This window comes from Aspergillus piperis, assembly GCF_003184755.1.
Source record: "Aspergillus piperis CBS 112811 unplaced genomic scaffold BO85scaffold_3, whole genome shotgun sequence".
NCBI classification, from domain to species: domain Eukaryota; kingdom Fungi; phylum Ascomycota; class Eurotiomycetes; order Eurotiales; family Aspergillaceae; genus Aspergillus; species Aspergillus piperis.
The window spans coordinates 1,440,905-1,466,750 of NW_020291593.1; the positions used below are offsets into that span (position 1 = coordinate 1,440,905).

Genomic DNA, 25,846 nt, shown 5'->3' on the forward strand with positions numbered 1-25,846 from the left:
CTCCCTCCCTCCTTATCTCTCTTCATCTTCATCCTCTTTCTCGTTCCTCTTCATCTCCCCTCCTTTCCCTTTGTCTTCACCGGTCATGTTAGCCGTCATCGACTTCGGCTAACTACACTTCCGGGGTTCACGTCGCAACTATGGCTGCGCAATCCAAGTTATTTCCGCCCGAGCGGTCCATCCGACACCTCTTCTCCCGCCTGGCTGCCACCTACCTCCGTCATCGTAAACAAATCTCCCGTACTGTGTATTTAGCTCTTTTCGCCGCTCTCGTGAAACGCGTCCATAATGCCATCTCCGAGCAAAAGGCCGCCTCCCAGCACCAGGAAGAACTGCGCCGACGCCCTGGAACCAGTAGTCTTGGCGAAGGCGGCGATCGTCCGCGCAAAAAGGTCGAAGTCAACCGGGAATTCTTTCGCAATCTGCTTCGTCTGTTGAAGATCGTGATCCCCGGTTGGCGGAGCAAAGAGTTACGGCTTCTGTTTGGCCACAGTGTCTTCCTGGTGCTGCGGACACTGCTGAGTCTGTATGTGGCCGAGCTGGATGGCCGGCTGGTTAGCAATATGGTGAGAGGGAGAGGTAAGGACTTCTTGCTGGGGCTAGTGTGGTGGATGATAGTGGCAGTTCCTGCGACATTCACAAACTCCATGGTAAGTGGCTTCATGTCCACAGAAGAGAAAGGTCCAAGAGCTAAGTCCCTTTTGCGTTGCGGTAGCTATCTTATCACCAATGCAAACTCGCTCTCTCTTACCGCAAACGCCTGACAGACTACATCCATGACAAGTATCTGTCGAACATGACGTTCTATGCCATATCCGCTTTGGACGATCGGGTCAAGAACCCCGACCAGCTCATCACAGTAGATGTTTCCAGGTTCTCCGACAGCCTGGCAGAGCTGTACTCCAACCTGGCAAAACCCATTCTTGACATGGCCATCTACAACTACTCTCTTTCCAAGAGTGTAGGCGGAGAAGGCCTGTTTATCATGAGCCTCTTGGTGCAATTATCCGCCAATGTTATGCGAGCCTTGACGCCACCATTTGGCAAATATGTGGCCGACGAAGCACGTCTAGAAGGCGAGTTCCGGTTCCTGCACTCGCGTTTGATCGACTACAGCGAAGAGGTGGCTCTCTACCATGGTCACGAGGCAGAAAAGGATACCTTGGATAAGGGCTACTTCACTTTGATCAAACACGTGAACCGCATTCTTCGTAGACGCTTATACCACGGATTCATGGAGGATTTCGTTATCAAGTACTTCTGGGGCGCCTTGGGATTGATCCTCTGCAGTATACCTGTCTTCTTCCGCATTCCCGGCCAAGTCACTCAAACTATGGGTGACCGTACCGAGAGTAAGCATTTGCACCCAGGCTAGAGACCTACACATCAGCACTACGACTGACATTCATCAAATAGGCTTCGTTACCAATCGGAGAATGCTGCTTTCTTCCTCAGACGCCTTTGGGCGTCTAATGTTCTCCTACAAAGAAATATCCGAACTAGCCGGCCACACAGCCCGCGTCTCCTCGTTGCTAGAGGTTATGGACGACCTCTTAGCCGGCCGTTTTGAGAAGAAGCTAGTGTCCTCCGCCTCCACAGAAGAAAACACAGCCATCTTATCCGGCCGCGGAGTCGTCGAAGAAAGTGATTCAATCGAATTCACCGATGTGCCTATTGTTTCACCAAACGGTGATGTTCTGGTCCGCAAACTGTCCTTCACCGTGCACCCAGGCGACCACCTTCTGATTGTTGGGCCAAACGGATGCGGCAAGTCCTCCCTGTTTCGCATCCTCGGCGGCCTATGGCCTGTTTATGGAGGCCAGGTCAAGAAGCCCCGATTTGACGACATCTTCTACATCCCTCAGCGCCCGTATCTTTCGCGAGGTACGCTCCGCCAACAAGTTATCTACCCAGATGGTGTCCGCGAAATGCGCGCCAAGGGCATTACTGACGATGATCTCTACGAGATTCTCTCGGTCGTGGAGATCGCTTCCGTTGTTGATCGCCCTGGAGGTTGGGACGCTGAGGAAGAATGGCGCGAGGTCCTATCTGGCGGTCTGCAACAACGGATAGCCATGGCCAGACTATTTTATCATCGGCCAAAATTCGCCATTTTGGACGAGTGCACCTCCTCTGTGACTTTGGAGATTGAACGGGTCATGTACGAAACAGCCAAGAAGCTAGGTACTACGCTGATGACTGTGTCCCACCGACGGAGTCTTTGGAAATATCACAAGAAGATTCTGCAGTTTGATGGGCAAGGAAGCTACATCTTCACTGGTCTGGACTGGGAAAGGAGACTAAAGTTGGAAGAGTAAGTTGCTTCGCTCCGAGTTGTTTTGGTGGCTGCACCATGGGAGATGAGCTAACACAGCGGTTTATTACAGTGAGAAGGAGGAGCTGGACCTCCAACTTCGCATGGTGCCAGAGTTGCAGAGGCGCATGGCTGAATTGAGCGCTTAGGGCCGTGTTTTGTACACGTGTTCATTCTCTTAAAGGGATATAGAGTATATATGGGGTTTATAGTTGTCGTCGCTGTGTCACTTGCTGTGCGTGGTTGCGTTATGGTATGTGTAGCGCGTTTGGGGCAACTTACACATTCATGATTAATGTAGAAGACGCATGGAACTTTGTAAGAACAGTTATTTGCATAGAATATAGCTGTTTGATAATTGCTGATCCAAACAATGAGTTACTGCGGAGTGAATGAATGGCTCCGTCATAAGCATCTCTCTCCTGTTCATCGGGCAGCGTTACGAGTGTAGGGTCCATGTAATAGTAGAAGTTCAATCCAACTCGCCAAGAGGAAAGAAAAGCGGAAGAATAGAGCGGGTGACAAAACGGCAAACCGAAAGGAAGGACCAGATGATGCAGGAGTCCAACTTCAACAATGGCCACTGTCTAATTTTCCACCTCGAGGGGCTCTACATTCCAAATGCTTTCGGCGTACTCATTGATCACGCGGTCGGTCGAGAAGAAACCCATGCGTGCCACACTGGTGATGGACTTGGCTAACCACTCTTCGCGGTTCTGGAATGACTCATCTACCAAGTCCTGCGTGGTGATATACGAGTTGAAGTCGTCAGACACTAGGTAGTAATCTCCGTGCTCAACAATGGAGGCGATGAGTGCGGAGAAGTTGTTTACATCACCGAACATGCCGCCACGAATTGCATCGAAGACTTTAGCCAAGTGAGGATCGAGCTGGAAATCGCCGTAGAGGTGTCGGTGGCGAAGCTCTTCCACATCTTCTGCTAGATTTCCAAAGAGAAATATGTTCTGCTCCCCAATTTCTCTGGTAATCTCGATCTATACAGGGGCAATAGTCAGTGCTAGCATCGCAGACAGGATATAGGGCTTCATACGTTAGCACCGTCGCAGGTTCCAATGATCAAGCCACCGTTCATGACGAATTTCATATTACTAGTACCGCTGCCCTCCGTACCAGCGGTTGAGATGTGCTCGCTGATATCAGACGCTGGACAGATAATCTCGGCCTTACTGACGTTGTAGTCCTCGACAAAGATCACCTTCAAAAGATCACCAACTTCAGGGTCATTGTTTACCACGGATGCAACTTTGTTAATCAGGTGAATAACAGTCTTTGCCATCCAGTAGCCTGGGGCTGCTTTGCCTCCAAAGACAGATACGCGCGGCAGTGCCTTCTTTTTCTCTTCCGCAGACATTGACTTGATCCTCAAGTATCGGTGGATGACACCGAAGATGTTAAGCTGCTGCCGCTTGTACTCATGGATACGCTTGACTTGAATATCAAACAAAGCCTGTGGATTCACACTGTAACCGGTTGTCTCTTTGATGTGTTTAGCGAGACGAATCTTGTTCGCGGTCTTAATCTCGGCCCATTCACGTTGGAAAGCCTTGTCATCAACGAAAGCCTCGAGCCGGTCTAAAAGTGTCAAATCAGTCAAGAATTGATATCCTCCGAGCCTGGAAGCGATTAGATCAGACAATCGTGGGTTTGCCTGGTGTAGCCAACGACGTGGAGTAACACCATTGGTAACATTGGTGAACTTGTCCGGGCCGTATATTGTCACGAAATCCTTGAAGAGGGTGGTCCGCAATAGATCTGAGTGTAGTTCTGCGACCCCATTGACTTTATGGGAGCCAATAATAGCGATGTAAGCCATCCTCACCATCTTCGGGTGGGACTCTTCAATAATCGACACCCGAGACAGTAAGTCTCTATCTTGCGGAAAGTTCTTTTCAACATGTTGGAGGAAATATAAGTTGATGTCGAAAATGATCTGCATGTGCCGTGGTAGCAGGTTTTGCACCAACGGGACAGACCACTTCTCCAGGGCCTCTGGCAAAACCGTGTGATTCGTATACCCGAAGGTCTTTGTCACGATAGCCCATGCCTCGTCCCACTCGAGACCTTCATTATCAATCAAAATGCGCTGAAGTTCGACTATAGCCAAGGTTGGGTGGGTGTCATTCAATTGAATGGCAACCTGGTCGGGAAACTCGCTCCAAACTCTCTTGGTCTTCTTGAATCTCCGGACAATGTCGAACAGAGAGGCAGCACACCAGAAGTACTGTTGTTTAAGTCTTAGCTCCTTACCCCTGTCAAGGTTGTCATTCGGATAGAGCACCGCAGAGATTGTCTCCGCACGTTGTTGCTCTGCGACAGCACTTTCGTAATCGCCAGCGTTGAATTTCTGGAAGTTGAACTCTCCGCTGGAAGCCTTGCAAGACCACAGCCGAAGATTGTTCGTGGTCCGTGTGCCATAGCCCGGGACAGGAACATCGTACGCTACTGCTTGCACAGTTTCGCCGTCTTGCCATGAGTGGATGGTTTTACCATTCTCGTCCTGGTATTTTCTCACCCAGCCATAAAACTGAATATCGACAGTGATTTCATGCCGAGGGAACTCCCATGGGTTGAAGTCAAGCCAGTAGTCGGGGACTTCCATCTGATACCCGTCTACAATTTCCTGCTTGAAAATACCATAACGGTAGCGTAGACCGTAGCCCCAGGCTGGATAGTTCAATGTCGCCAGACTGTCGAGTAGACACGCAGCCAAGCGTCCAAGACCTCCATTTCCCAGTGCAGCATCATGCTCCTGGCTAATGACATCTTCGACTCGGAAGCCAAGGTCCTTCAGACCCTCTTATCTCATAGGATTAGTAAGATGTATTGGGCATTTGTTCCAGGATTCCTACCTCTTGCAACGTCCTTCAAGCCGACATTGAGCATGGCATTATCCAAAGCTCGGCCCATAAGGAATTCGAGAGAAAGATCTGGCAAGTGTTCTCACAGATAAGTGAATGATAGTCTAAGTATTTCAAGGATCCGCTCACAATACACTCGCTTCTGGTCGGCAGAAGCTTGTCGCTGTTGCGTCTTATTCCATTCGATGATCAAGCGATCTCGAAAGGCTAGGGCGGTTCCAGAGTATGCGGCCCTAATACGTCAGCGGTTCGTTCCCTGATGCTGTCCAGCGAGTGTTAAAATACAATTCGTCACAGTTGTACAAGGAGCGAGCCAAAGTAGTTTCGATGTGGCGGACCAGCTCATCCTATTCACATCATAAGTGAAATGCTCGACGCTGTATGTACTATCCAACTTACTTCGAACTCTTCTTTGTTGGCAAATCCATTGACGGACTATGACAAACACAGGCTTAGCAAAACGATCTCAGATGTCAAAGCGCGTCATCGAGTATCCTACGTGCTTCCGCCATCTAGGATACAATGCAGGTCAGCGATACTCCTGTGACGGTTGAATATGAAACAAGCTTGCAGCTTTGCAGCTATGGAGAGCGATAGGCTATCATGGCAAAAGGGCTATATCAGGAGCAATACTCACGCCTCCCTAAGATGCTCGGGAATACTAGCTTCGACACTTTTGATCTCTGCGGGTCCGAAGCCGGTGAAGGTACGTCTGTGCTTGGGACGACTGAAGCCGGGACCAATAGGTCCTTGGAGCTCAGACACCGGAGCTCCAACCGAAGGCTTTCTTTCACGACGAGGCTGTTCCGAGGCCATTGTAGCTGAACAAGCGTTGAAGTGGCGGAAACACTAGCTAGTTCAAGAAGTGGTCAATAGACTAGCCCAACGATTTGAGTATGAGGCATTCAATAACAAAGAAGCCTGAGCTAAGGGGAGCGCCTCGAATCCTATTGTGGGAAAAGGCGAAAGAGAAAAGGGGGAAAGACTTGGGAGGGAGGGGGAGAAGACAAAGAAGAAGGAAGGAAGGAAGGAAGTAGTGGGAGGGGGGTGGGAGCGAGGTACTGTAAGTAGTACCACGGACTGACTATACTTCACTATAGTAAGAATAGAGAGTAGCAGACCTTCACTTCCCCCTCCCTCCCTTTCTGTCAATCAACCGCGTGACAAGGGTGTCTAAATTGCAATGCTGGGATCAAAGCAGGGCATGCGAAACAACCGGGAGGGGTAATATGGAAGTCTGGGATGGCAGTTGGCGATAGATGGAGGATCGAACAGGAATCCGGAATGGATGATCATACGTTTGGCCCCCGGGTTCTCATGCAATGTCGTGCGAGGCAAGTGTCTAGACTTTCATGGAACTTCCAACTAGCTCAATTCGCAAAGAGAACAGCGTAACTGGGCAACGCCCTAAGCTGCCGTGTAGCTCCCTGAATGCTAGACCAGCATTGGATGGAGGAGGATGTGTGTGTTGACTGACGGATTGTCCGGAACTGGGCCTGAACTCAATAGAAGTCACGACGTTTCCTTGGAAAGAGGGGTTTTAGGCGACAGAAACGAGACAAAACAGCATGAATTAATTCATCACTGCTCCACCACCACCATCTCGTCCGTCTGACAGTCGCCGTCTGGCCTGACCGGAGCTGCCGCTATGACGCATGGTGAATCGGGGAGGGGAGGAAGTAGTAACTACTAGTGGAGTGGATGGAGGAAGGATTGACTCTGGAACTGGGTGACGGTGTATCGATACCGTATAGTAAGTAAACAGTCTTGTCTACTCCAGTTACTACTAACAGTTGCTGCTTTTTTGATCGCCAGAACTACTAAACTGCCACTACTACAGGTCTGGTCTCTACGACATCAACCACATGTAATGTTGCATACAATACAATGTACTATTTCTGTTATACTCTTTACTTTTCCCTCTTTTGATTGCATCTTCCTTTCTACAGCTCTTTGGAATAAATCTACTACTACTACTACTACTAACCACCCGCCCGCAGCTCAGTCCTCCGGGTCCAGTCCATCTCCGGCCTCATCCCCCCCACCCCCGCACTGCAACCTTCCTGTTTGATCGGCGGGTCATCAACGTTCTCCCCCGTCTATCATTTCATTCGAGCGCTAGGATCAACGGTCTGAGCTCGAGGAACTCCGCGCGAGCCATGGGCGTTTCCCATGACCTTTGCACGATGCAAGCCCTCGCCAATGTCTTGACTGGTTCCCGTAAACTAGCGAAAGAAACCAACATGAAGCGGCGCTCGGAGCTTTCCATACCTACATGCCCAGTCGACCTCGCTGCGAATTGTCTGGCCGCACTCTCAACCACCAGCTGGGACGGTAATGGTGTCTGGAGGCACTGCCACAACTGGCTTTGGCCTAGATATGCTCGCCTTTTGGGCGGGCAAGAGAACGTCAAAAGAAGTAACATCGACTTCAAGACAGTAAGCAGCACGCCTAACAGCATCATCTGATCGGAGCCGCTCCGCTTGCAATGGGCAGCATCACTGCACAAAGGGCACGGTGACATTTCATGGGTAAGAGATCAATTGCATGCATAGGATCGCTACAACAAGCTGCGTGGTATAGACGGGACGATAGAAAATCAACAGCAACAAAACAGAATGCCGGGTAATAGCATAGAAAATTAGAGAAGTATGTAAAGAGAGATCGCCATTAGATGCAGAAACAAGTCATGGGAAAAGAAAAGAAAAGAAAAAAAGAAAAAAATAAGGGTTATAGGAAATTCCGGGGGCATGAAACAGGATATCAAAAGGCTTTGCGCAGTCCACGTGCAAAGAATGTAATGCCAAGGCCTGTGGCTCCCTCTTCCTGTTATTGAGGACCTTGAGCTCATTGATTGAAGATCAGCCCCAGGAGTTGGACGTGGTCTGTTATGGCCGATGCAGATAGAAAAGCCCCAAGAAACATATCATCCTGAAAGATCACAAATGAGAAGGAAAACTTGACACCATGCCACAAATTCCAATGACCATGAACCAACCCAGCGCCAGGCACATTGAACTGTGAGGTCAACTTAGCACCGTAACGCCGATGCCTACCGACTGAACACAATGTGATGAACAAACGAACAAAGAAAATCAAAAGATAACGAACGCCAAAGCTGCAAAAAGGGTGTAAATCAGAAGCATCAAAGCTTCAGAGAAATGAGGTTCATCAGTAAAACCGGGCTGGAAGACTGACGAGTGAGAGGGCAGATAGGACGGCCTCTACACAACGTAGGCAATCGCCGAAGTGGAGAATCACGGTAACGTAAACCGGGTCTAGTTGCTCTTTCAACGATAGCTGCCTCACAGAATACCCGAATCCTTGAGGGCATTTTGCAGGATTGTTTCCTTTACAGCGGCGAATACCAGACGGATATTCGTCGTGTCGGTAGCCTGAGTCAGACTTGAGGGCGAATTAGTGATTACACAGCACGAGCAGGTATGACCAAAACTTACTGAGGGTAAAGATTCAGATGCGCTCTGTTGACTTGATTGAATCTCCAAAGAAGGTATTTGGCCGCCCGATTCACGTCATTGCCGCCGGAATAGTCCGGAAAGTAATGGTTCAATGGAGATCGAGGAAGCTTTTGTTTGAAAAGATCGACCTTGTTTAGGAAAAGAATTATGCTCGTTCGCATAAACCATCGAGAATTGACCACGGAATCGAACAGGACTAAGCTTTCCATCATGCGATTCTGAAAGCGAGATCAGCAGTGGCGCATGGGCAGGGCGATGAAGCGCTCCGAGACATACCTGATTGCTCTCCTCCAATAATACTTGGTCATACTCACTCAGCGCCACGCAGAAGATGATGGATGTTACGTTTTCAAAGCAATGAATCCACTTCTTCCGCTCGCTCCGCTGGCCGCCAACATCGAACATACTATGTGACAAGTCAGCAAATTGTCGATGAAACAGGGGTCACCTTCAAGGAGAGGACAGGTCATACTGTATGCTAAGCTGGCCCATGGTAAATCGCGTCTCATATATACCTGTCGTTTTTGTTCGCGCGCGGAGTACATCATTTACGTTGGGTATGTAATCTGGGGAAGCTATCCGCTTAGCTTCATCAAAGAAACTAGAAGGACTCGGTCAGCAGCTGTGCTTGTGGTAGGACTCGATTTGACGCAAGCACTTACTATGGCGCAGAATCCATCAGATAGAATTCGTTCTGATGCTCCAGCACATTGGAAGTACAAGGGTCATTCCAGAGATACGTTATCGCATCACCGACCCGAGAATCCAGGGGTATATTTGGATCAGGGTCAATGTTATAATCGGAAAGGAATTGGATGTAGTCGCGGACTTTTTGACTTGAAGGTTCTAGCGAGAACTGGTGGTAGGCTGCTATGAGAGATTTGGTACAATCGAGGAGGTTCTTGTAGACCGTTAGGCGATATAACGCCAGCTCTTCAACTGTGTACCCATTTTGGTGGATGATCTTCATTTGCTTGACGATGGTCGACTTGCCGCTTTCTCCGGAACCTAACATCACACACGATATCACAGTTAGCAAGAGTTGAGCTTGAGATAGCATCGGCCGTCGTATAGCCGGATGAGGAGAATGCAACTAACCAAGCAATAGGATCTTGCACTCTCGCCGTAGTCGCCTAGAGTCCTCTTCTAGTTTTCGGTCGATTGCCTGGCTCCTCCGCTTCGACTCCGCATCTCCTGTCGCTTCCGTGCTCACACACGAACCCATGTTCTCGGTATGATTCCCAGACAGCGAAAAGCTAACCCATTAGCTGCCTGCGGAAGGATACGGCATCAACCTGTCAGGACGCTGAGACCCGACGCCGACGGGAGAGGCGAATACCCAGACGAGTGGCAGCTCCAACGACCCAAACAGACAGATGTGATTGCGGACGGAAGGTTATGAGCGGCGCAATGGGGAGGATATCGCTGCAGCGATCGGAACGGGGAGAGCAAGAGAGACGTTGGTATATGCGATCGACAATGGAGTTCGATCAGGGATCGAGGCTTGCGCGCGTAGTGGCCGAAGGCAGAGCCACAACAGACGGCTCGAGGTCGAAACGGGGAAGGCCGGAGCGACGACGACTGCAAGCTCCCGGGGAGGCGGAGGTGTTGGCTCGTGACGCAGGAGGTGGAAAGGAAGCAGGGGAGACAGCGAAGCAACGAAAAGACGCCGAGCCCAAGCGCGGAGTAGGATGGTTCTGCTGGAGGTTTGATCGAGAGGGTGAGGGGTGTCAAGAGAACCAACTGCGGAGCAGGAAAGCGAGCGAGAATGACGACCTGACGCTAAAAAGGGTAGTTAAAGTCGATCGGGGGGGTGATGATGTGGGAGAGTGGATGAGAGCGCGGATCTCGAGTGTGAGATAATGTAAGCAATGGGGATCAGTCGTCGGTCGGGTCGATCAATCAGGCGGGTAATAGTAGTTAAGGGAGGAAGGAGATGAGATGGGATGGGATGGGATGGGATGGAGGATGGGGGGGAAATAATGCGCGGACGTGTGAATATGAAAGGGAATTAGGTATTATTACTGGTCATTATAAAGGAGAAAATAAGTTCGTGTGCGTTAATTAGTAGGAAAGGAAAAATGAGGGGGTGGAGGGAGGAAGAGGAGTAAGGTGAATGGTAGGATGTGATTGATTGATGGAAGGTTAGTTCGTAGTGGTTGGTAGAGAGGATGGGATGGAATGGGGATGGGATGGGATGGGATGGATGGGCCAGTTGTGGATGTTTCCCAATCGTCATCTAGACAGGTGGAAGTGGAGATGGCAGAAAGACAGAGGAGAGGATTACATACTCGCTCGATCGTAGGGGCGCGGGTGGGTATTTGGGAAAAACGTGGACCGGGCGACCCAAGCTTACCGCGAGTGAAAGACATAAAGGGAGAGATGGAGAGACCAAGAGAGAGGAGAAAGAGAACTTCTGGCGCTAAATGGGGGTTTGAATGGGTGAATGGATCTGATCGATCTTGGGGTTGTATGTAAGTATAATATTCCCTCCCTCCAAAAAAAAATAACGATAATAATAATAATAATAATAATAATAATACCCTCTACTATTCCGATCTCTATGTCAATGGTCGGGTTCACCTGATGGCCAAAGTTCTCCCTCTCCAGAGCATGTCTGATAGTACTCCTACTTCTTTTAGACCCTCCCCATTAGCCCCTAAAGAAACATAACCCACGCTTTACCTACTACTACTAGGCTACTATTCTTGTGGTCAGATTTGTGGGCAGGCCGGGGGAGGCAAAAAGAAAAAGGGACTAATGTACTAGTAACCCAAAACGCCAGTGGCAGCAATTACAACGAGTCAGGCCAGACAGGGCACACTCAGTTTGCCTAGCTGCTAGGCTTTCTCTGTCGCTCGTAATATTTTAGCGTGTGTCTTGTCTTCTTCCCTTTCCTCCAACCAACACTTACTACAACGACTACTGTGCGTCCACAAACCCCGAGTGAAGGGTTTGATTCTCTATTGACGGTATTTGTGTCACATCTGGTCTAGAGCCGATTCGGTGGTACGCCGTGCTCCTGAATATCCAAACAAACATTATTCGCATATCCTCTTGACGCAGGGAGTGAGTGTCGATCCTCTTATATACTTGATCTTCTATATGATACATTTCTTCTTTGGTTGATTATTGTGTATTTCTTATTCGTATTGATGGTATCCTTTTTCTCAGTTTCATTTACCTTTCAGAGCATCATCTTGCCCAGCAGCACATGAAGTGAGGCTGTGGCTAACAACAGCACCCGAGTGGAACACTGTGTGCTTAGAAGATCGTCAGACTAACCGGGGCAATTCATGAGGCTACCTGGTCACTTGTCGCTACATCCAATAACATCATCCAACAGTCCCGATCAACTTAGTACTTTGCACTTAAGCATGATAGATACCAGTATTCGCTGGCCTGTCAATATAAAGATCAGCTCAGCCCCCAATTGACTGCAATTGAAGTACCAACTTGTGTTATAGCCATGTTTGGACTGTATCAAGAATACTAGTGTAGTGGCGCCCCTTGTCGAGCATCCCGTCCTGGATGATCGTTTTGGACGTATCCGAAAATGAATGACTTGATTCTAAGTTTTCTCATTTTCTCACTATGGAGTACACTAGTATCCGTTTTGAACTCCTCTTTTCCCCCCACTGCCCTCGAATCCTTCGTTAATAATAGGAACTTGGATCGGAGAAATGTTTTGAGACAACAACCATGTGCACATGAAACACTGGCTGTAGCTACCACAACTGAAAACACCCCTAGCCCTCTTTCTTTTCCCTCACCATAGTTACATCCATTTTTACTCTCTTGACCATCAGAACTTTATGCTGTAAAACACAGAAGATGGTGTGGTAAATCCTAACATCTCTGTACACAACAGCAGAAATTCACCTCGAGAGCGTGCCATGCGAGTGAAAGAAAATTGAGGATGGATAACCGAGTTTAAATGCAATGGAATGATGGATTCTAATGATGACATGCCGTTTATATTCATATCATGTCAGCAATTCGCGCTCGGATTTAATATTGCTTGCCCGTTGCATCTTACAATTTTGGGCTCTGGAGACACGGACGGGTGACATTATACTTCCACTCGAGATTAATTGGCCCTGGCTTGTACTTGTCTATATATTCACAGCGACATTCTGCAGCTTATAGTGGCATATTAATTGACACTGAGCCTGAGAAGCATAAGCATTGTCCAGAACCGTTAGTCGCGGTCACTGGCTTTAATCAAGGTTACATAGAATGCGGCTTCACGGACCTACCGGGCTTAGACGTTACCTCGTGTAGTAGCATGCCAACGAGTCTATGAAATACCGCTGGACCCATTCCCAACGGAGCCAACTTCAATGTGTTGACTGCAGTATTCATGCTGATATTAAATGTTCATTGGAAAGTTAGACATACAGTGGACCATATACTTAGGAATGTTGAGCAGTTAATAATGACTCCCATTAGACACCGTCAAATAATCTCGCAGTTTATAACAGGAACTCTTCATCCAGTGTTTTGACATCAGCTCTGCAACCCCTCACATAGAACGGTCACGCCGTAGGACGTTCCTTTCTTCATGCCAACATGAAACCAGTCTGTTGTAGTACAGCAGGGATGGCTGTGTCAAAGCGGCATGTCATGTGGCATTTGCCCATTGTCGAAACGTACTTCCATTGTGCGACAAACTCCTTGCAGGTATGAGAACCAGTCTTCTACCGGTCGCTCCGAACTTGAAATCTTGTGTACTTAGTATCAGTGTTGGGAGAGAAACAGCTTTATGGTCAGAGCGCAGATAATGATGGGGTTGGACCATCTCGGGTAAATTAGGTTGTAACTATCGGCATATAGTCAGTCATCCTGAGACCTCGCTCCCCTCCTGTCAGGCAGCATGGCCGCTGCCGAGCACTAGTAGCTGCGTTGGCACCCCGTGCCAATTTCCTTGTGCTGAAACTCCTCGATTCTAATAATGGCATACGAAGGGAAATCTGTCAAACAAATAATCATGACAGCCTGAACAGCCTTACACAAACCCGGATATAGTTTCCATACATAGCACGGAGTACTGTACTAATGTTAGTAATCACCTGACTGTCCTCCTTTCTGTCCTTTCCTCCCCGGGTCGCCCCTTAGCCAGAATTAGAAGCTTTGACGAAAACAAGATGAGTGTGCGAGAAGAACGTTGTTCGGCCGACATAGTATGTTAGATATGAATTTATCAATGGGACAGGAATAAATATTGATGGGTTGTTCGTCACGAAATTGGTGGAATTGATTGGAACCGGCTGAGCCCCACCGAGGGGGGGGTATGATGACATTGAGGAGCACAGCTTGATGCTAACTACTAAGTACTACTGATAGTATGGTTCGCCCCGGTTGGGCATTACGTAGTAGTAGACGCCTTCTTGGAATCATACTTACTGTGAGTAGTATTCCGATCGATCGCGATGATGGTAGCCCATCTATCGATCATTACTCTAGTTAATGGCCATATGAATGGGCTGACACGGGATCTTGAGGTATACTGCAGGAGACATGAATCTTTTCCACATACACACACTCCCTCCCTCTCTTTCTCTCTCTCGCCATATTCTAAATAGTTAGGTTGGGATGTTTTAAGGTACCAATAGTAGTCTGCGGCGGTACGTATATGCTCCATGTCTATTCGCCTGTTGAGATTGTTGCAGATGCACTGGAGAAACAATTCTGGTAGACCCCGCGGGGCATTGATACTTCTTTATATATACAACATCGCAAAAGATCTAATAAAAGAACTACTAACCCATGAAGGACTACATATCAATTGCATGCCAATGATAATGATGATATGATTCTCTGGATAAAATTTCCCATGGACTGTTAGGTAAGCGTGACGGGCTTTCTTCCCTGAAATTTGGAACCGTCTTCCAACCAATCCAACCAATGGGTATGACTCAAGAGTCTAGACAAGACCGCGTCACAGTGGCAGTGGCACTAGTAGTCGATCGGTAGACGAGAGGGAAAAGAGAAAGGAACTAAGAATCGCAGAGCTGCTCTTACACAGTACACAGTAGTAGTAGTAATAGTTGTGCCCACACCCAGCCGGACCTTTCTGCGATACCCTGCTTCCGTCGCGGACGTCATCGGTCTTGTTTTGGGCGTTCCGGAGACTGAGAACCTCAACGGACTAGTAGGAATTACTAGAGAGAGACTCGTTTTCCCCACACACACCCTGCTGGGCGCCACCTACGGTCTTTTGCTGCCTCTTTCTCTCTCCAACACCAACTACCAGTTGTACCTCGTTCCTACTTACATCCCGCATTTTTATTCTTGCTCTTGTCGTCGTTCACTTTAGCCTCTCCTGCTACTGCTTCTTTTTTTTTATCCCTCTCACTCGACACTCCTCTCCCACCTCACTCCCCTCGATCTCTTGTCTCTTTTGGCTTCCACTCCTAATCCCCAAATCTCCTGAGAACGAGCTCCGAGGCTCCCACTTTTACCCCCTCCTTGAGTGCGGTGTACCGTCATCCTTACTCCAAAATGGCGGAATTCGTGCGTGCCCAAATCTTCGGCACCACCTTCGAGATTACAAGCAGGTGCGACTCTTTTTTTGACGATTTAAAGAAGATCAGTATGATCTATCGATCATTTACTCATCCTCTCGCAGGTACACAGACCTGCAGCCCGTGGGAATGGGCGCTTTTGGTCTCGTCTGGTGAGTTCGACAACCCCTCTTCTGGATTTCGCCGCCACGCGGATGGCTTTTGTGGCCCGCCCGAACAGCACATGGACTGACGCCTGTCATGGTATAATTCAGTTCTGCGAGGGATCAATTGACAGCACAGCCGGTCGCCGTCAAGAAGATTATGAAGCCGTTCAGCACACCAGTTCTGTCCAAGAGAACGTACCGCGAGTTGAAGCTGTTGAAGCATCTACGACACGAAAATGTTAGCCAAACCCCCCCCCCCCCACCAAGAGGCGGTCCGCCATCCGCCGTACCGCAATGCTGACTATGAGTAGATAATCAGTCTCAGTGATATTTTCATTTCTCCGCTCGAGGATATGTAAGAAGTTTTGCCTGCTTCGAGTTCTCACTAAGTTGCCTTGTTTCCTTTTTATTCTGACGATCGCCGCAGCTATTTCGTCACGGAACTCCTGGGAACCGACCTCCATAGACTCCTCACCTCCCGTCCTCTGGAAAAGCAGTTCATTCAGTATTTCCTCTACCAAATTCTGGTACGCCATTCTGACATTTGTTTCCGCGCTTTATCTATCGTGGATCTTTCCCCTGGCGTACGCTGACCATCCGCAGCGAGGACTAAAATATGTCCACTCGGCCGGTGTTGTCCATCGCGATCTTAAGCCGAGCAACATCCTCATCAACGAGAACTGCGACTTGAAGATTTGCGACTTTGGTCTTGCCCGTATTCAAGACCCCCAAATGACAGGCTATGTCTCGACCCGGTATTATCGCGCTCCCGAGATCATGCTCACATGGCAAAAATACGACGTGGAAGTGGATATTTGGAGTGCGGCCTGCATTTTTGCGGAGATGCTGGAGGGAAAGCCATTGTTCCCAGGAAAGGATCATGTCAACCAATTTTCGATTATTACAGAGCTTTTGGGCACCCCGCCGGACGACGTTATTCAGACCATCTGCAGTGAGAACGTGAGCATCTCCTCCCCGCTACCGTGAACGCTGCTCTTTCGATGATCTATCGCTAATACTTTATCATGTTAGACTCTGCGATTCGTCAAGTCGCTGCCTAAACGCGAACGTCAACCTCTGGCTAGCAAGTTCAAGAATGCCGACCCAGATGGTATGTATATCACCATCACTCAAATCAGTCGACGCTGGCCCGGTCTCTAACATCATCATAGCTGTTGATCTCCTCGAACGAATGCTAGTTTTTGACCCCAAGAAGCGAATCCGTGCAGGCGAAGCGCTTGCGCATGAGTATCTCGCACCTTACCACGATCCCACCGACGAACCTGTGGCCGAAGAGAAGTTCGATTGGTCCTTCAACGACGCCGACCTGCCGGTGGACACCTGGAAGATTATGATGTGGGTCTTTGCGAAGTAGGGTTGCCAAGTATTGAATGCTAACCTAGACTAGGTACTCGGAGATTCTTGACTTCCACAACATTGACCAGGCCAACGATGCTGGCCAAGTGCTCGTTGAAGGAGCAGTCGCCGATGGACAGCAGACCTTCGCATGAGGAGGTTCCACAATATAATGCCATGGACAAGGCGCAGGCAGCGATGCGATATGATTATGACGTCGTCAATTCCTTCGATTTCTCTTGGTATGTAGACTGGAAGCGGGGACTGTGATATGGTGTTTTTTTTTTTGCCCGACACGGGTCTTCTTGTGCTCCCTTACCAAATTTTTCTTTTTACTCTTTCATCAATCTTACATCCAGGCGTTTACACACGACCCGCGCTTGGAAACTTTTCTACCTGCGTTGAGAGTCGGACGAACTGGAGATTGGACCCGTCTGTAACACGACTGAATTATTTTCTGTTACCCATTCTTGATGCTATATATACACTTCTTCTTGGTCCACGATTGATGAGCATGCGTGTTATAAATCTCTTTTTGATTAACTCGAGTGTATTGGGGTGTGTTGTGTCTGTCCCTCCCTCTCTCCCTCTGTGTGTGTGTGTTTGAGGAAACTTGTTGGATTTGCGTACGTTGCGCCATAGAATCGAATTTAAGAAAAAAAAAAAAAAAAAAAAAAAAAAACATACTAATTTTCGTGACGTTTGGGGTCTTTCTGGTTTCCTTTGGGTCTAAGGAGGGAGGGTGGGGAGATAGAATTGGAACACAAGTATCGTGCGAGATCGTAATCCCTAATAAAACTGCTAAGGAGCAAGAGGGCGTCAATTCCTTATCTTTCATCGAAGCCATCAGCACCTTAGATAGTAGCCAACCTTAATCCCGAGGCAGCCTGTCCAGCGGGGCGTATGGGGCCCTCCTTTTCCAAGAGTTATGTCTCTCTTCCCCCAACTTCCCGTCACCGCCCGACCGGGGGAACCAATCTGCCAGCAGCTTGCTCCTTCCCCCCCTGGTCGGGGTCCAGTTTAATTCCAAGACTACCGACTGACTCGGACTAGTGATCGCTTCCTCGAGTCTTGCATTAATTGTCTGTCGTCCCTTTCGTCCCACGTGAGGCCTCGTCCGTTTTATCTTTTTATTGGGTTCTCTTCTAGACAGGAGGGGTTTCCTCCTATTCTCAAAAAGGTGGAAATTGGCTTGGAACGTGTCACTTCTCAGTCCCCATTTTCTATGACCGTCCCCACGCCATGTCTTGCGTCCGCAGTGGTCAGGATCCCATTGTCATGGTCATAGATTTTCACCATGCAAGGTGAGTGTCTCGTCGTCGGCTGAAGCAAGCCCATGAGGGGCAAGAAAGATGTTCCAGAAGGGAGGCAGGCTATGGAGACGGTGGCTTGCTCCCCAATCATTATCAACATTCCTCGATTGCACACCCTTTACTACTACTACTAGTAGTGGCTCACCCCCCCCCCCCCCCCCCCGGTATTATGGTGACTGGGTCGGAGTCAAGCACTAGCACTTGTACCTCATCTCTGTTTCCTGTGTCTCACTTATTCTCTTCATTTGATCCATCGCGCAACGAGCTGGATTTGCTAACCATCGATATTCATTTACTCTGCCAGGGGTCCCGAAATAGAACTATGCGTTGGAGACGATGGAAGCGATCCTGCAGCGGAGAATGACTGGTCATTGTTACCGTTTATGGCCTTATCCGATGGAGCGCATATGTACGACCCGAACTGTCTTATCGTCCCTCGTGGATCCATACAACTACTGAGAGATCGTTCTGAGCTGCGTTGACACACATTGTACCTTCTAGGTCCACCGAAGAGTTCTCGTACTTCACCGTGCGGCGGAAGGAGACTCCTACTGAACCTGCGACTTCACTCTTCGGCATCTCTTGTTCCCGACAGATCGATTCGAATCTTCTCATATATCGCCCTCCGGATGTTACAAGATCCACGGTGCAAAAAGCGGTGGTAGTGGTGACGGATAACCCTCGGAGCTTGGGACAACTGATGGAGAAACTGTCTGTTGTGACTTCGGCTTGGTTTGCCCAACGGTATGTCTATCAGCCGATGCCAATTCCTGGGACGATCTGCTCTCGCTTGCTATTGGGCAATGGTACATCGGGTAATATCGTCGGGTGTCTTGGCTGACACAGCATCAACAGGGATTTTTCGGATATCGATATTCTAAAGGTGCGCTCTTAGATAGAAGTCTGTCTCGACCCTTACTCACATCTTCTTAGAAATTTAGGGAAGGCCTCGTGATCAGTCTGAGGAAGGATGAGGGATCAAAAGACCAAAACCTAGGTATGACTGCCCTGCATTTTGGCTTCGCGCTTCCCTCTGGTTGACGTTTTGTATCAAGGTCTTTCCCTGCGGGAGATGATCCATGAGTTCAAATATCAAACCTTGGTTCTCTTCAAGGCTCTACTTCTACAGCCAAAGGTAAGCAGTGCCCAGAACAACGGTATACTTCACATACTAATGTTACGTAGATGCTCTTCTTTGGCTCCCGATGCGAACGGCTGTGCATGATTCAGTTCTCTCTCGTTTCTCTCATTCCTGGGCTTTTGAATAAGTTACAGGACTGTGCTGATCCCGCGTTTGATACCTACGCACAGACCGTGGAACAGCCGACGTCCCTCAAGACGAGTGATAGAAATTCTTGTAGGTCATCTAATCCCTTCTTCACTGGGTGTATACTAATATCACAGTATTGGCATATATGGGTCTACCTCTGCAGATTTTCGGCAAGGTTCGTTAAACACCATTTGTAGAGTTTAGGCTCTTCTAACATGATCTAGGGAAGCATGTTCGGGCCCTACACGCCATTGCAGCAGCTGGATCTGCTAGCAGATTATGGAACAAAGTCGTACGTTGTCGGCTCGACAAATTCATTACTGTTACAGCAAAAGGATCGCTATAGCGACATACTAGTTAATGTGAGAACATTTCGACCCTTTGTAGATTCTCTGCTAACATCTGAACTCTTAGCTTGACGAAGATACCATCAATATCTCGTCTCCCACCCTCCGGAATGCCTTGGCACTATCTGTCGCAGACCGGCGCTGGATTGACCTTCTCACCCAAATCATCAACGACACATGGGATGAGGCCCATCCAGAGCAGCCTAAGACCCACGGATATATGGGGTCGGAGGAATTCATTAGACTACAATTTGAAGAATACCTCTTAGCACTCCTCGCCTGCATGCAGTATCACGAAGAGCTCAACTCTCTGAATGCTGACGAGTTAGGCCGGAGGAGCCGTGCCCATCTAGAAGCATTCAATATTGAGGGAGACCCGGCTTTGGAATTCAATTCCGAATTCTTGGCGCAGTGGAGGAACACGCCGAATTATTCGCTGTTCAAACGTCTGACCTCTGATGCGCTTCTTTTTTCGATCGTTGAGCCTCGCCATCCCTGCGCAGGAGGGCTGACCATTGATGATGTCCAACGACGTTTGTCTCAACAAGTCGCGGAGCTTCACTTAGACGAAAGGGTCCGTGAAAGTCGCGAGGCTCTGAACAGGCACATTTCTACTGGACAGAAGAAAGTGAGCGCGGCATTCAACAGCTTCTGGGCGGACATCGAATCCATGCGCGAAGCCCAACGCAAAAAGAATGAAGAGAAGGCCTCCCAATCGCAACGTTCATCCTTGGACAAAGGCTCTCGGAACTCTCCACCATTTTCACCGTCCGACACCGCATCGGTGCATTCCACCAGCGGTGCTTCCTGGTTCTCTGCGCGTAAAGCTCCTGCTGTCGATCTCACCCAAGCACAGGCATCCGTGAGTGCAGCAAGCCAGAAGGCAGGTGCTTATCTCAGCTCCTGGGGCTCTTGGGCCAGTGAGAAGCGGAAGGAATGGCAAGAGAAGAAAACCACGCCGGCATCACCAACTTCCGTCAATTCGCCATCGGCTCCGGCACTAAACAGCATCACAGAAGCCAGCGAGGCGGACCGAGGAAGACGGCGGTCCATGCAGTCTCGCCGCAGCGAAGACTCCACAATCTCCCGCAGTGGAAGCAGAAGAAAGCGGTGGAGCAACATTCTCCTGCGGCGGGAAAGCGGGGAGTTCAGCTCCGCCTACCGAAAGGACGACGAGAGCAGCAACAACGGCGAGCAGGACACGTATTCGAGATCGCCCTTGTCTCGCACAGCTTCATCAGTTCACGATGACGAGGTCCCCGCGATAGAATCAACCGAACCGCCTATTGAGCCCACAACCCATTCCGCACCCGAAATCAATGAGCCCGCACCTACCACTGCAGCGGAACATACGAACAAGTCACCACCTGATGAAGCAGAAACCTCTAAACTGAAGTCCCTGGAAGACGAAGCGAAGGCTCCTACTACTACCCACTTGCAACCATCTCCTGACATCAAGGAAATGTCACCGGAACCGATCGAGCCGCATGCCGAGAAATAAGACAATCATTCTGTTGATGTCTACTCGATCATTATAATAGTAATAAGGGAACAACCTATGTCCCCCTGTTCCCATTCTGTATGTAAGCCTCCCGCTTTATGTCACGACAGGCTTTTTTTCTATTTCTCCCTTTCGGGGAGACCCCCCTCTCACCCATGCTCATCTATCATCGAGAGCTCCTGATACCCGAAGAGGACACAAATAATGCCTGTATATATGACGACGCATGCCATCTATCTCAAATGTCGTGTATACTCTGTCCCATCATGTGAACTGATACATAGTAATAGCATAGTAGCTAGATAACGCTCATAGTGTTTTGATACCAATCATACATAATATTTGCATCAAATTTTTACTCACTAGTTCTTGATAGTATAGTCTAATGAAGGGCTTGTCTTTCTACATATTATGAAATATTCCATTTTTCTACTAATTACTGAGATCGTTGCTCAGCCCAGCCTCGAAGGTTTTCAGTTTATATGAACTTAGATGAAGGAATATGATGAGAAAGTGAAAAGTGTGATCCAGTCTAATTGTATATCTGGGTTGTCATTTGTCGTAGCAGCGCTGTGAAGAAAAGAAAAACACGTTTCCCATCCGCCGCTCCTCGATGTGCCATTGGGACAATATGAGTCAAGATAGAAGAAGACTAATATAAAAATAAGGAGGCTACTGCGCTAACAGGACATTTGAGATGATGGTTGATGTGATGTTTGTGATCTTGATCCAGGATGAGGGGATTGAACCGCCAAGATGAAAGGAAAGGATGAGGAAAGGGAATGGAGAATTCGGGCTGTATGGCGATCACGCAATGTAAGCGATCTCATCACCGTCCAGCCGCTCTATATAGTCCTTCTCCATGAGTGCTTCGATGTTCTTCTTGATGTCCGGGACCTTGGGAGGGAAACGCGACTTGACCTGTTGGATCACTTCTTGGACAAGTTGCACATGCTTCATCTTCTTGCGAGATTTCATGATACGGACAATAGCGGACTGTGTTATACACATGTTAGCGACATGGGAATTCTTCTAATATGACATATGTGCAAGGGACATACCTGAAGCAGCAGCTTCCGATCCTCCTCAATCGTCTTGTGCGTATCATCAGACTCAACCTTCTGCTCAGACTTGATCTGGATGTTGAGGTTGACCTTGATCTTCTTGTTCTTGAAGTTATAGTTCAGGGAGAAGGATGTACCAGGTTCTGGCTTCGACCCCTCCGGATTTATGATGAGCACCTTGGCCTTCAGGAAGATACTCAGGTTCGGGTCAAGGATCTCGGGAGCAAGGGATGTGGCTTTTTGGATTTCCTCGTAGGACAGAGTGTCATGTTCGTTGAACAGTAAGAGAATACCCATCTGGAAGGTCGACACCTGGAACGTGTACGGAACCTTGGTGTTTTTGATGTAGTTGGTCTTGATTTCACCTTTGCATAGCTGCCAGAGCCATGTCAACTTACGACCGTTATGCTTGTCAAAATAGAAACTCTGGAACCGTTCAGCAGTCTTGACAATTTCCGGTGGCGCGAGGAAGTCAGTCGAAGGCGCACTAAGGGGCCAGAATCCAGTTCCCAGGATCTGGAAGTGTGAGTCCACCAGTTTCCTCCGATCGTCATCGTCGAGAATCTTTTCCTGCCAGTCTCTGTAGCTGGCGTTAAGGTCTTTCGAAATCTGAATGTCTTGGAACATGCGCTGCAGCTTGTTGGTGTACTCGAATCCACATGCCTCCTTAAGCTTGCTAATCATACTGGTCTCTGCATCGTCAGAGACCGAGCTGACGTGGACGAGACGTTTAGCCAGCATCTTGGAATAGAACTTCTGGAAAACATCCTTGTCTTCAATGTACTTGAAGACAGTCATGATCTGCACCAGCATTTCTTCGAGTTCAGACTCCTCCGCTGCCTTGGAGCCCTTCTTGAGCAGTGAATCTGTGTACCGGGCCAGCAATTCCGGGGTCTTTGTTGAACCAGATTTGCAGATCTTATTGCGGTTTACAAATTCACGGCAAGCATTATCCAGAGACCGGACGAACTCCGACTCGCCGTTGAAGGCTTCGCTTACCAGACTCTGATACCGGGTGTGCACCTGCAACAGTGCATCGACGTAGAGCTTGGGCTCAAAGGATTCGCCATCCGCGGCAACCTTTTCCACGGCAGCCAAGCCTGCTTTTCTGACGTGGGCTTCAAACTTGGTGCGGAGAGGGTCCAGGCCATCTTTAATGCGAGACAAGAGTCTGTACATCCGGGCTAGATCTTCTTGGCGTTCATTATCCAACAACACCTGGAACTCGTCCCGCAAGAGTTCGGAGTGCGCGGTAACAAGCACATCCAGGCACGTGTCAGTGAGGTGCTTAGAGATATCCGGGTGCAGATACAAGCCCACGCGAGCCTTCTCTTCATCCAGACGAGCCTCCGCCTTCTTCATGTACTCAACAACACTGTTCTCTGCGACAAACTGGCGTGACTCATTCTCGTAATAGACCCTAGTGGCGTCAATGAAGGGCTTCTCGAAGTAATACCGATAGACCTCCAGGGTGGATTTGCTAGAGTCGCTCTCGTCCAAGCCAAGGGAGACGAAGGAGTCAACAATGCTCTTGATCTGAGACTGCTCGATGGTTTCGCCGTTTCTCTGCTTCTCGACCAAGTTGAGCACCGCTTCCATGACCTTCTCATGGACCTTCATGAAGAAGTCATCCTTCCACTTGACCAAGTGCAAGGTATACACATCGTATACATTCTTCTTGCCTTCGTCAATCTCCCGCTTGACCCAGTGACGGTTCAAATATTTGAAAAGATGGTTGATGTACTTCGCCGCCGTCGTGTAACGGAGCCACTCTCGGATGTAAAATCCTAGCAGGGCCTCTTCCGCATGACCCTCGGACTCTTGGTATACCGCGTCAAGGTGACGAGAAAGGTACTCCCCGAGCAACTTGTACAGTTCCTCTCCTAGTAGATGTGCTGGTGATGCCGTCAGCTGTGGAGTTCTGAGACTTAAGAATTTGTGTGGTTGTGACCGACCGCCATGATGCGCTTTTATGTTTTGGCTGCTACCGATGGCCTTCTGTGACGTGCAAAAGTTATGGACGGCGCTTGTTTTATGCAGGTTAGCCAATACATGGGGGCAGGAGACGCCTCGGAACCAGGACATACGTATACAACGCCATGTACTAGAACAACGAAGATGATATGTCAGCAGACCATCCAGCTCGGCAGATAATGATGGTCCTGACGGGGAAGCCAGGCAAAGAAAGTTGAACGGCATACAGTTTTCATATCCACACCTTCCTCCAACTTGAGCATCACGCTGTCGATGCCCTTCTCTAGGAACGTCCATCTGCACACCATCAGCCAAGGTCCCGACCAAAGCCGCTATATGATTCCTTCTGACAAGAGCGGCCGCCCGGCTTAAAAGGACTCACGTTTCATCCAGATCATCCTTGTGAGGGATTTGGGGGATAAGAGCAGGCATTCTGCGAGCTATGGATAGTCGAGTTCGAGCCTTGAGCACAGGTCTATGGAGTAAACGGGACAGCATTAGCTTATGCGAATTTGAGACGACTCCTTTTGAGGAGTTGTCAAGGCGGCGGAAGGTTCTAGTTATGGGACGAAACAATGGACAAGGAGACGATAGCGACCAGGCACAAAGACATGTGAGGAATGAAAGGGAACACGGAACTTACCTCAACGTCTCAAGGATAAAATGAGTGACCGCGCGATGAGCGGTGGGCGGCTAAGCTTTAAGGCAGCGATGATGAGTCTAGATATCAGCTTCAGGACCTCAGCCTAGCATTTAAGGCAGAAGAGAAGCTGGCGCGCTGTGGGAGACGACCCAAGGAGCCACGAGGATTGCACTGCAAATGCCCGGAACTACTAGAGTAGGTAGTGACGCGCCTTGGGGGAGAGAGGGTGGGGAGGGTAGAAAAGCGAAGGCGGGGAGGAGATATGATTTGAGCAAAGGAAGCAGAAAGAGGGCGTGGCGGTTGGGCGGAAGAACTAAGATGGGGGGAGGATGATGATGGCTGGTGGTTGGTGGTTGGTTTAGTTTGGCGGTTACTAAGTAACTTGGTGGAGGTTCCTCCAACAGAGGGGGGGAATTGCTCGCTGTTTGCGGTAGGCGGTCAAGCCCTCTCGATCTAGATTTCGATTCCCCAGGCCGCCCTGCTGAGTGATCGGGACTAGTACAGAGTCCTGTGAACAGTCTTTCTTTAATTTTAATTACTTGAAGGTTTGTTCCAGGTCTCTTCAGCATCGTGTTACACTGTGCACGTCCAGCTTTATACCTCCCCTCAAATTCTCCCCCAAACTGCATCCCAATACCCTTTGGGTAGGCTGTCACGGGACCCGACCCTTGAGACCAAACTGCTACGTAACCGCCTACCCTATTTCTGACCCCCCCAAAATGTTCATCTGTCACACAGTCAATGTCGATCTGACTGGACACATCCTCCGCCGTTGGAGAGAAGACGTATCTAAGATCTCCTGGCATCAATGACACGTTGGATGCGAGACAATCAGCTCATTGCGTGACGAAATGCTAACTGTCATGCATTCTTCGTCCCCTCACAGGGGGCAAGCAGTACTAATGACGTCACACATACTCTCATTACGGATGAACTGATCTTTAAAACTTAAGAAAAATGAACCACCACAACTCCGAGTCCATTAGCACTAACATAAGAGAAGAAAGACAAGAACGAATGGCCGTGTTGAAAG

At 49.0% G+C, this 25,846-nt stretch overlaps 9 protein-coding genes across 9 annotated transcripts; 5 read left to right on the plus strand and 4 right to left on the minus strand.

The window, feature by feature from the left end:
• Positions 1-140: 140 nt before the first annotated feature.
• On the plus strand, positions 141-2,487 carry BO85DRAFT_475369 (ATP-binding cassette long-chain fatty acid transporter PXA2; the record flags this gene model as incomplete). Its single annotated transcript, XM_025662720.1, has 5 exons — positions 141-579; positions 625-650; positions 716-1,352; positions 1,417-2,314; positions 2,388-2,487. 5 exons carry the CDS (start codon positions 141-143, stop codon positions 2,461-2,463), a joined length of 2,076 nt encoding a protein of 691 aa, XP_025519178.1. The 3' UTR covers positions 2,464-2,487.
• glpV (glycogen phosphorylase) lies at positions 2,457-5,426 on the minus strand. Its single transcript, XM_025659503.1, has 4 exons — positions 5,323-5,426; positions 5,185-5,262; positions 3,366-5,131; positions 2,457-3,309 (listed from the first exon to the last, which is right to left on the minus strand). Exons 2-4 carry the CDS (start codon positions 5,240-5,242, stop codon positions 2,902-2,904), a joined length of 2,232 nt encoding a protein of 743 aa, XP_025519179.1. The 5' UTR covers positions 5,243-5,262; positions 5,323-5,426; the 3' UTR covers positions 2,457-2,901.
• Positions 5,427-6,470: 1,044 nt separating this feature from the next.
• Positions 6,471-7,764, plus strand: BO85DRAFT_191955 (uncharacterized protein). The gene is made up of 3 exons (XM_025654435.1): positions 6,471-6,946; positions 7,034-7,082; positions 7,199-7,764. Exons 1-3 carry the CDS (start codon positions 6,895-6,897, stop codon positions 7,659-7,661), a joined length of 564 nt encoding a protein of 187 aa, XP_025519180.1. The 5' UTR covers positions 6,471-6,894; the 3' UTR covers positions 7,662-7,764.
• Positions 7,765-8,107: 343 nt separating this feature from the next.
• Positions 8,108-10,314, minus strand: gpaB (guanine nucleotide-binding protein subunit alpha gpaB). The gene is made up of 6 exons (XM_025654434.1): positions 9,771-10,314; positions 9,335-9,680; positions 9,145-9,273; positions 8,949-9,078; positions 8,652-8,890; positions 8,108-8,598 (listed from the first exon to the last, which is right to left on the minus strand). Exons 1-6 carry the CDS (start codon positions 9,895-9,897, stop codon positions 8,499-8,501), a joined length of 1,071 nt encoding a protein of 356 aa, XP_025519181.1. The 5' UTR covers positions 9,898-10,314; the 3' UTR covers positions 8,108-8,498.
• On the plus strand, positions 10,152-10,535 carry BO85DRAFT_484996 (uncharacterized protein; the record flags this gene model as incomplete). The annotated part of the gene is made up of 1 exon (XM_025663286.1): positions 10,152-10,535. The coding sequence occupies one exon, from the start codon at positions 10,152-10,154 to the stop codon at positions 10,533-10,535; it is 384 nt and encodes a 127-aa protein (XP_025519182.1).
• Positions 10,536-14,808: 4,273 nt separating this feature from the next.
• On the plus strand, positions 14,809-16,971 carry sakA (mitogen-activated protein kinase HOG1; the record flags this gene model as incomplete). The annotated part of the gene is made up of 9 exons (XM_025662134.1): positions 14,809-15,232; positions 15,304-15,351; positions 15,454-15,583; positions 15,657-15,700; positions 15,773-15,872; positions 15,949-16,305; positions 16,378-16,456; positions 16,518-16,701; positions 16,764-16,971. The coding sequence occupies exons 1-9, from the start codon at positions 15,177-15,179 to the stop codon at positions 16,969-16,971; spliced, it is 1,206 nt and encodes a 401-aa protein (XP_025519183.1). The 5' UTR covers positions 14,809-15,176.
• Positions 16,972-17,943: 972 nt separating this feature from the next.
• On the plus strand, positions 17,944-21,132 carry BO85DRAFT_364737 (putative Avl9 protein; the record flags this gene model as incomplete). The annotated part of the gene is made up of 10 exons (XM_025655712.1): positions 17,944-18,005; positions 18,319-18,423; positions 18,516-18,758; positions 18,870-18,897; positions 18,948-19,011; positions 19,070-19,149; positions 19,200-19,371; positions 19,419-19,459; positions 19,509-19,646; positions 19,699-21,132. 10 exons carry the CDS (start codon positions 17,944-17,946, stop codon positions 21,130-21,132), a joined length of 2,367 nt encoding a protein of 788 aa, XP_025519184.1.
• Positions 21,133-21,939: 807 nt separating this feature from the next.
• Positions 21,940-24,602, minus strand: culA (cullin culA; the record flags this gene model as incomplete). The annotated part of the gene is made up of 6 exons (XM_025655722.1): positions 21,940-22,128; positions 22,194-24,091; positions 24,152-24,222; positions 24,284-24,300; positions 24,398-24,467; positions 24,553-24,602. 6 exons carry the CDS (start codon positions 24,600-24,602, stop codon positions 21,940-21,942), a joined length of 2,295 nt encoding a protein of 764 aa, XP_025519185.1.
• BO85DRAFT_192457 (uncharacterized protein) lies at positions 24,470-25,737 on the minus strand. Its single transcript, XM_025654437.1, has 2 exons — positions 24,814-25,737; positions 24,470-24,645 (listed from the first exon to the last, which is right to left on the minus strand). The coding sequence occupies exon 1, from the start codon at positions 25,617-25,619 to the stop codon at positions 24,924-24,926; it is 696 nt and encodes a 231-aa protein (XP_025519186.1). The 5' UTR covers positions 25,620-25,737; the 3' UTR covers positions 24,470-24,645; positions 24,814-24,923.
• Positions 25,738-25,846: the final 109 nt, after the last annotated feature.

Bases quoted from the DNA above. Each gene is read 5' to 3' on its own strand.
- glpV (XM_025659503.1), bottom strand. From the start codon at position 5,242: ATGGGCCGAGCTTTGGATAATGCCATGCTCAATGTCGGCTTGAAGGAC. The intron at 5,132-5,184 runs GTAGGAATCCTG...CTATGAGATAAG, and splicing joins CTTGAAGGACGTTGCAAGAG to AGGGTCTGAAGGACCTTGGC. The intron at 3,310-3,365 runs GTATGAAGCCCT...GCCCCTGTATAG, and splicing joins GAACCTGCGACGGTGCTAAC to ATCGAGATTACCAGAGAAAT.
- BO85DRAFT_191955 (XM_025654435.1), top strand. From the start codon at position 6,895: ATGGAGGAAGGATTGACTCTGGAACTGGGTGACGGTGTATCGATACCG. The intron at 6,947-7,033 runs GTAAGTAAACAG...CCACTACTACAG, and splicing joins CGGTGTATCGATACCGTATA to GTCTGGTCTCTACGACATCA. The intron at 7,083-7,198 runs GTACTATTTCTG...CCCGCAGCTCAG, and splicing joins AATGTTGCATACAATACAAT to TCCTCCGGGTCCAGTCCATC.
- gpaB (XM_025654434.1), bottom strand. From the start codon at position 9,897: ATGGGTTCGTGTGTGAGCACGGAAGCGACAGGAGATGCGGAGTCGAAG. The intron at 9,079-9,144 runs GTATGACCTGTC...CTTGTCACATAG, and splicing joins ATGGGCCAGCTTAGCATACA to TATGTTCGATGTTGGCGGCC. The intron at 8,891-8,948 runs GTATGTCTCGGA...TCTCGCTTTCAG, and splicing joins TATTGGAGGAGAGCAATCAG to AATCGCATGATGGAAAGCTT.
- BO85DRAFT_192457 (XM_025654437.1), bottom strand. From the start codon at position 25,619: ATGCCAGGAGATCTTAGATACGTCTTCTCTCCAACGGCGGAGGATGTG.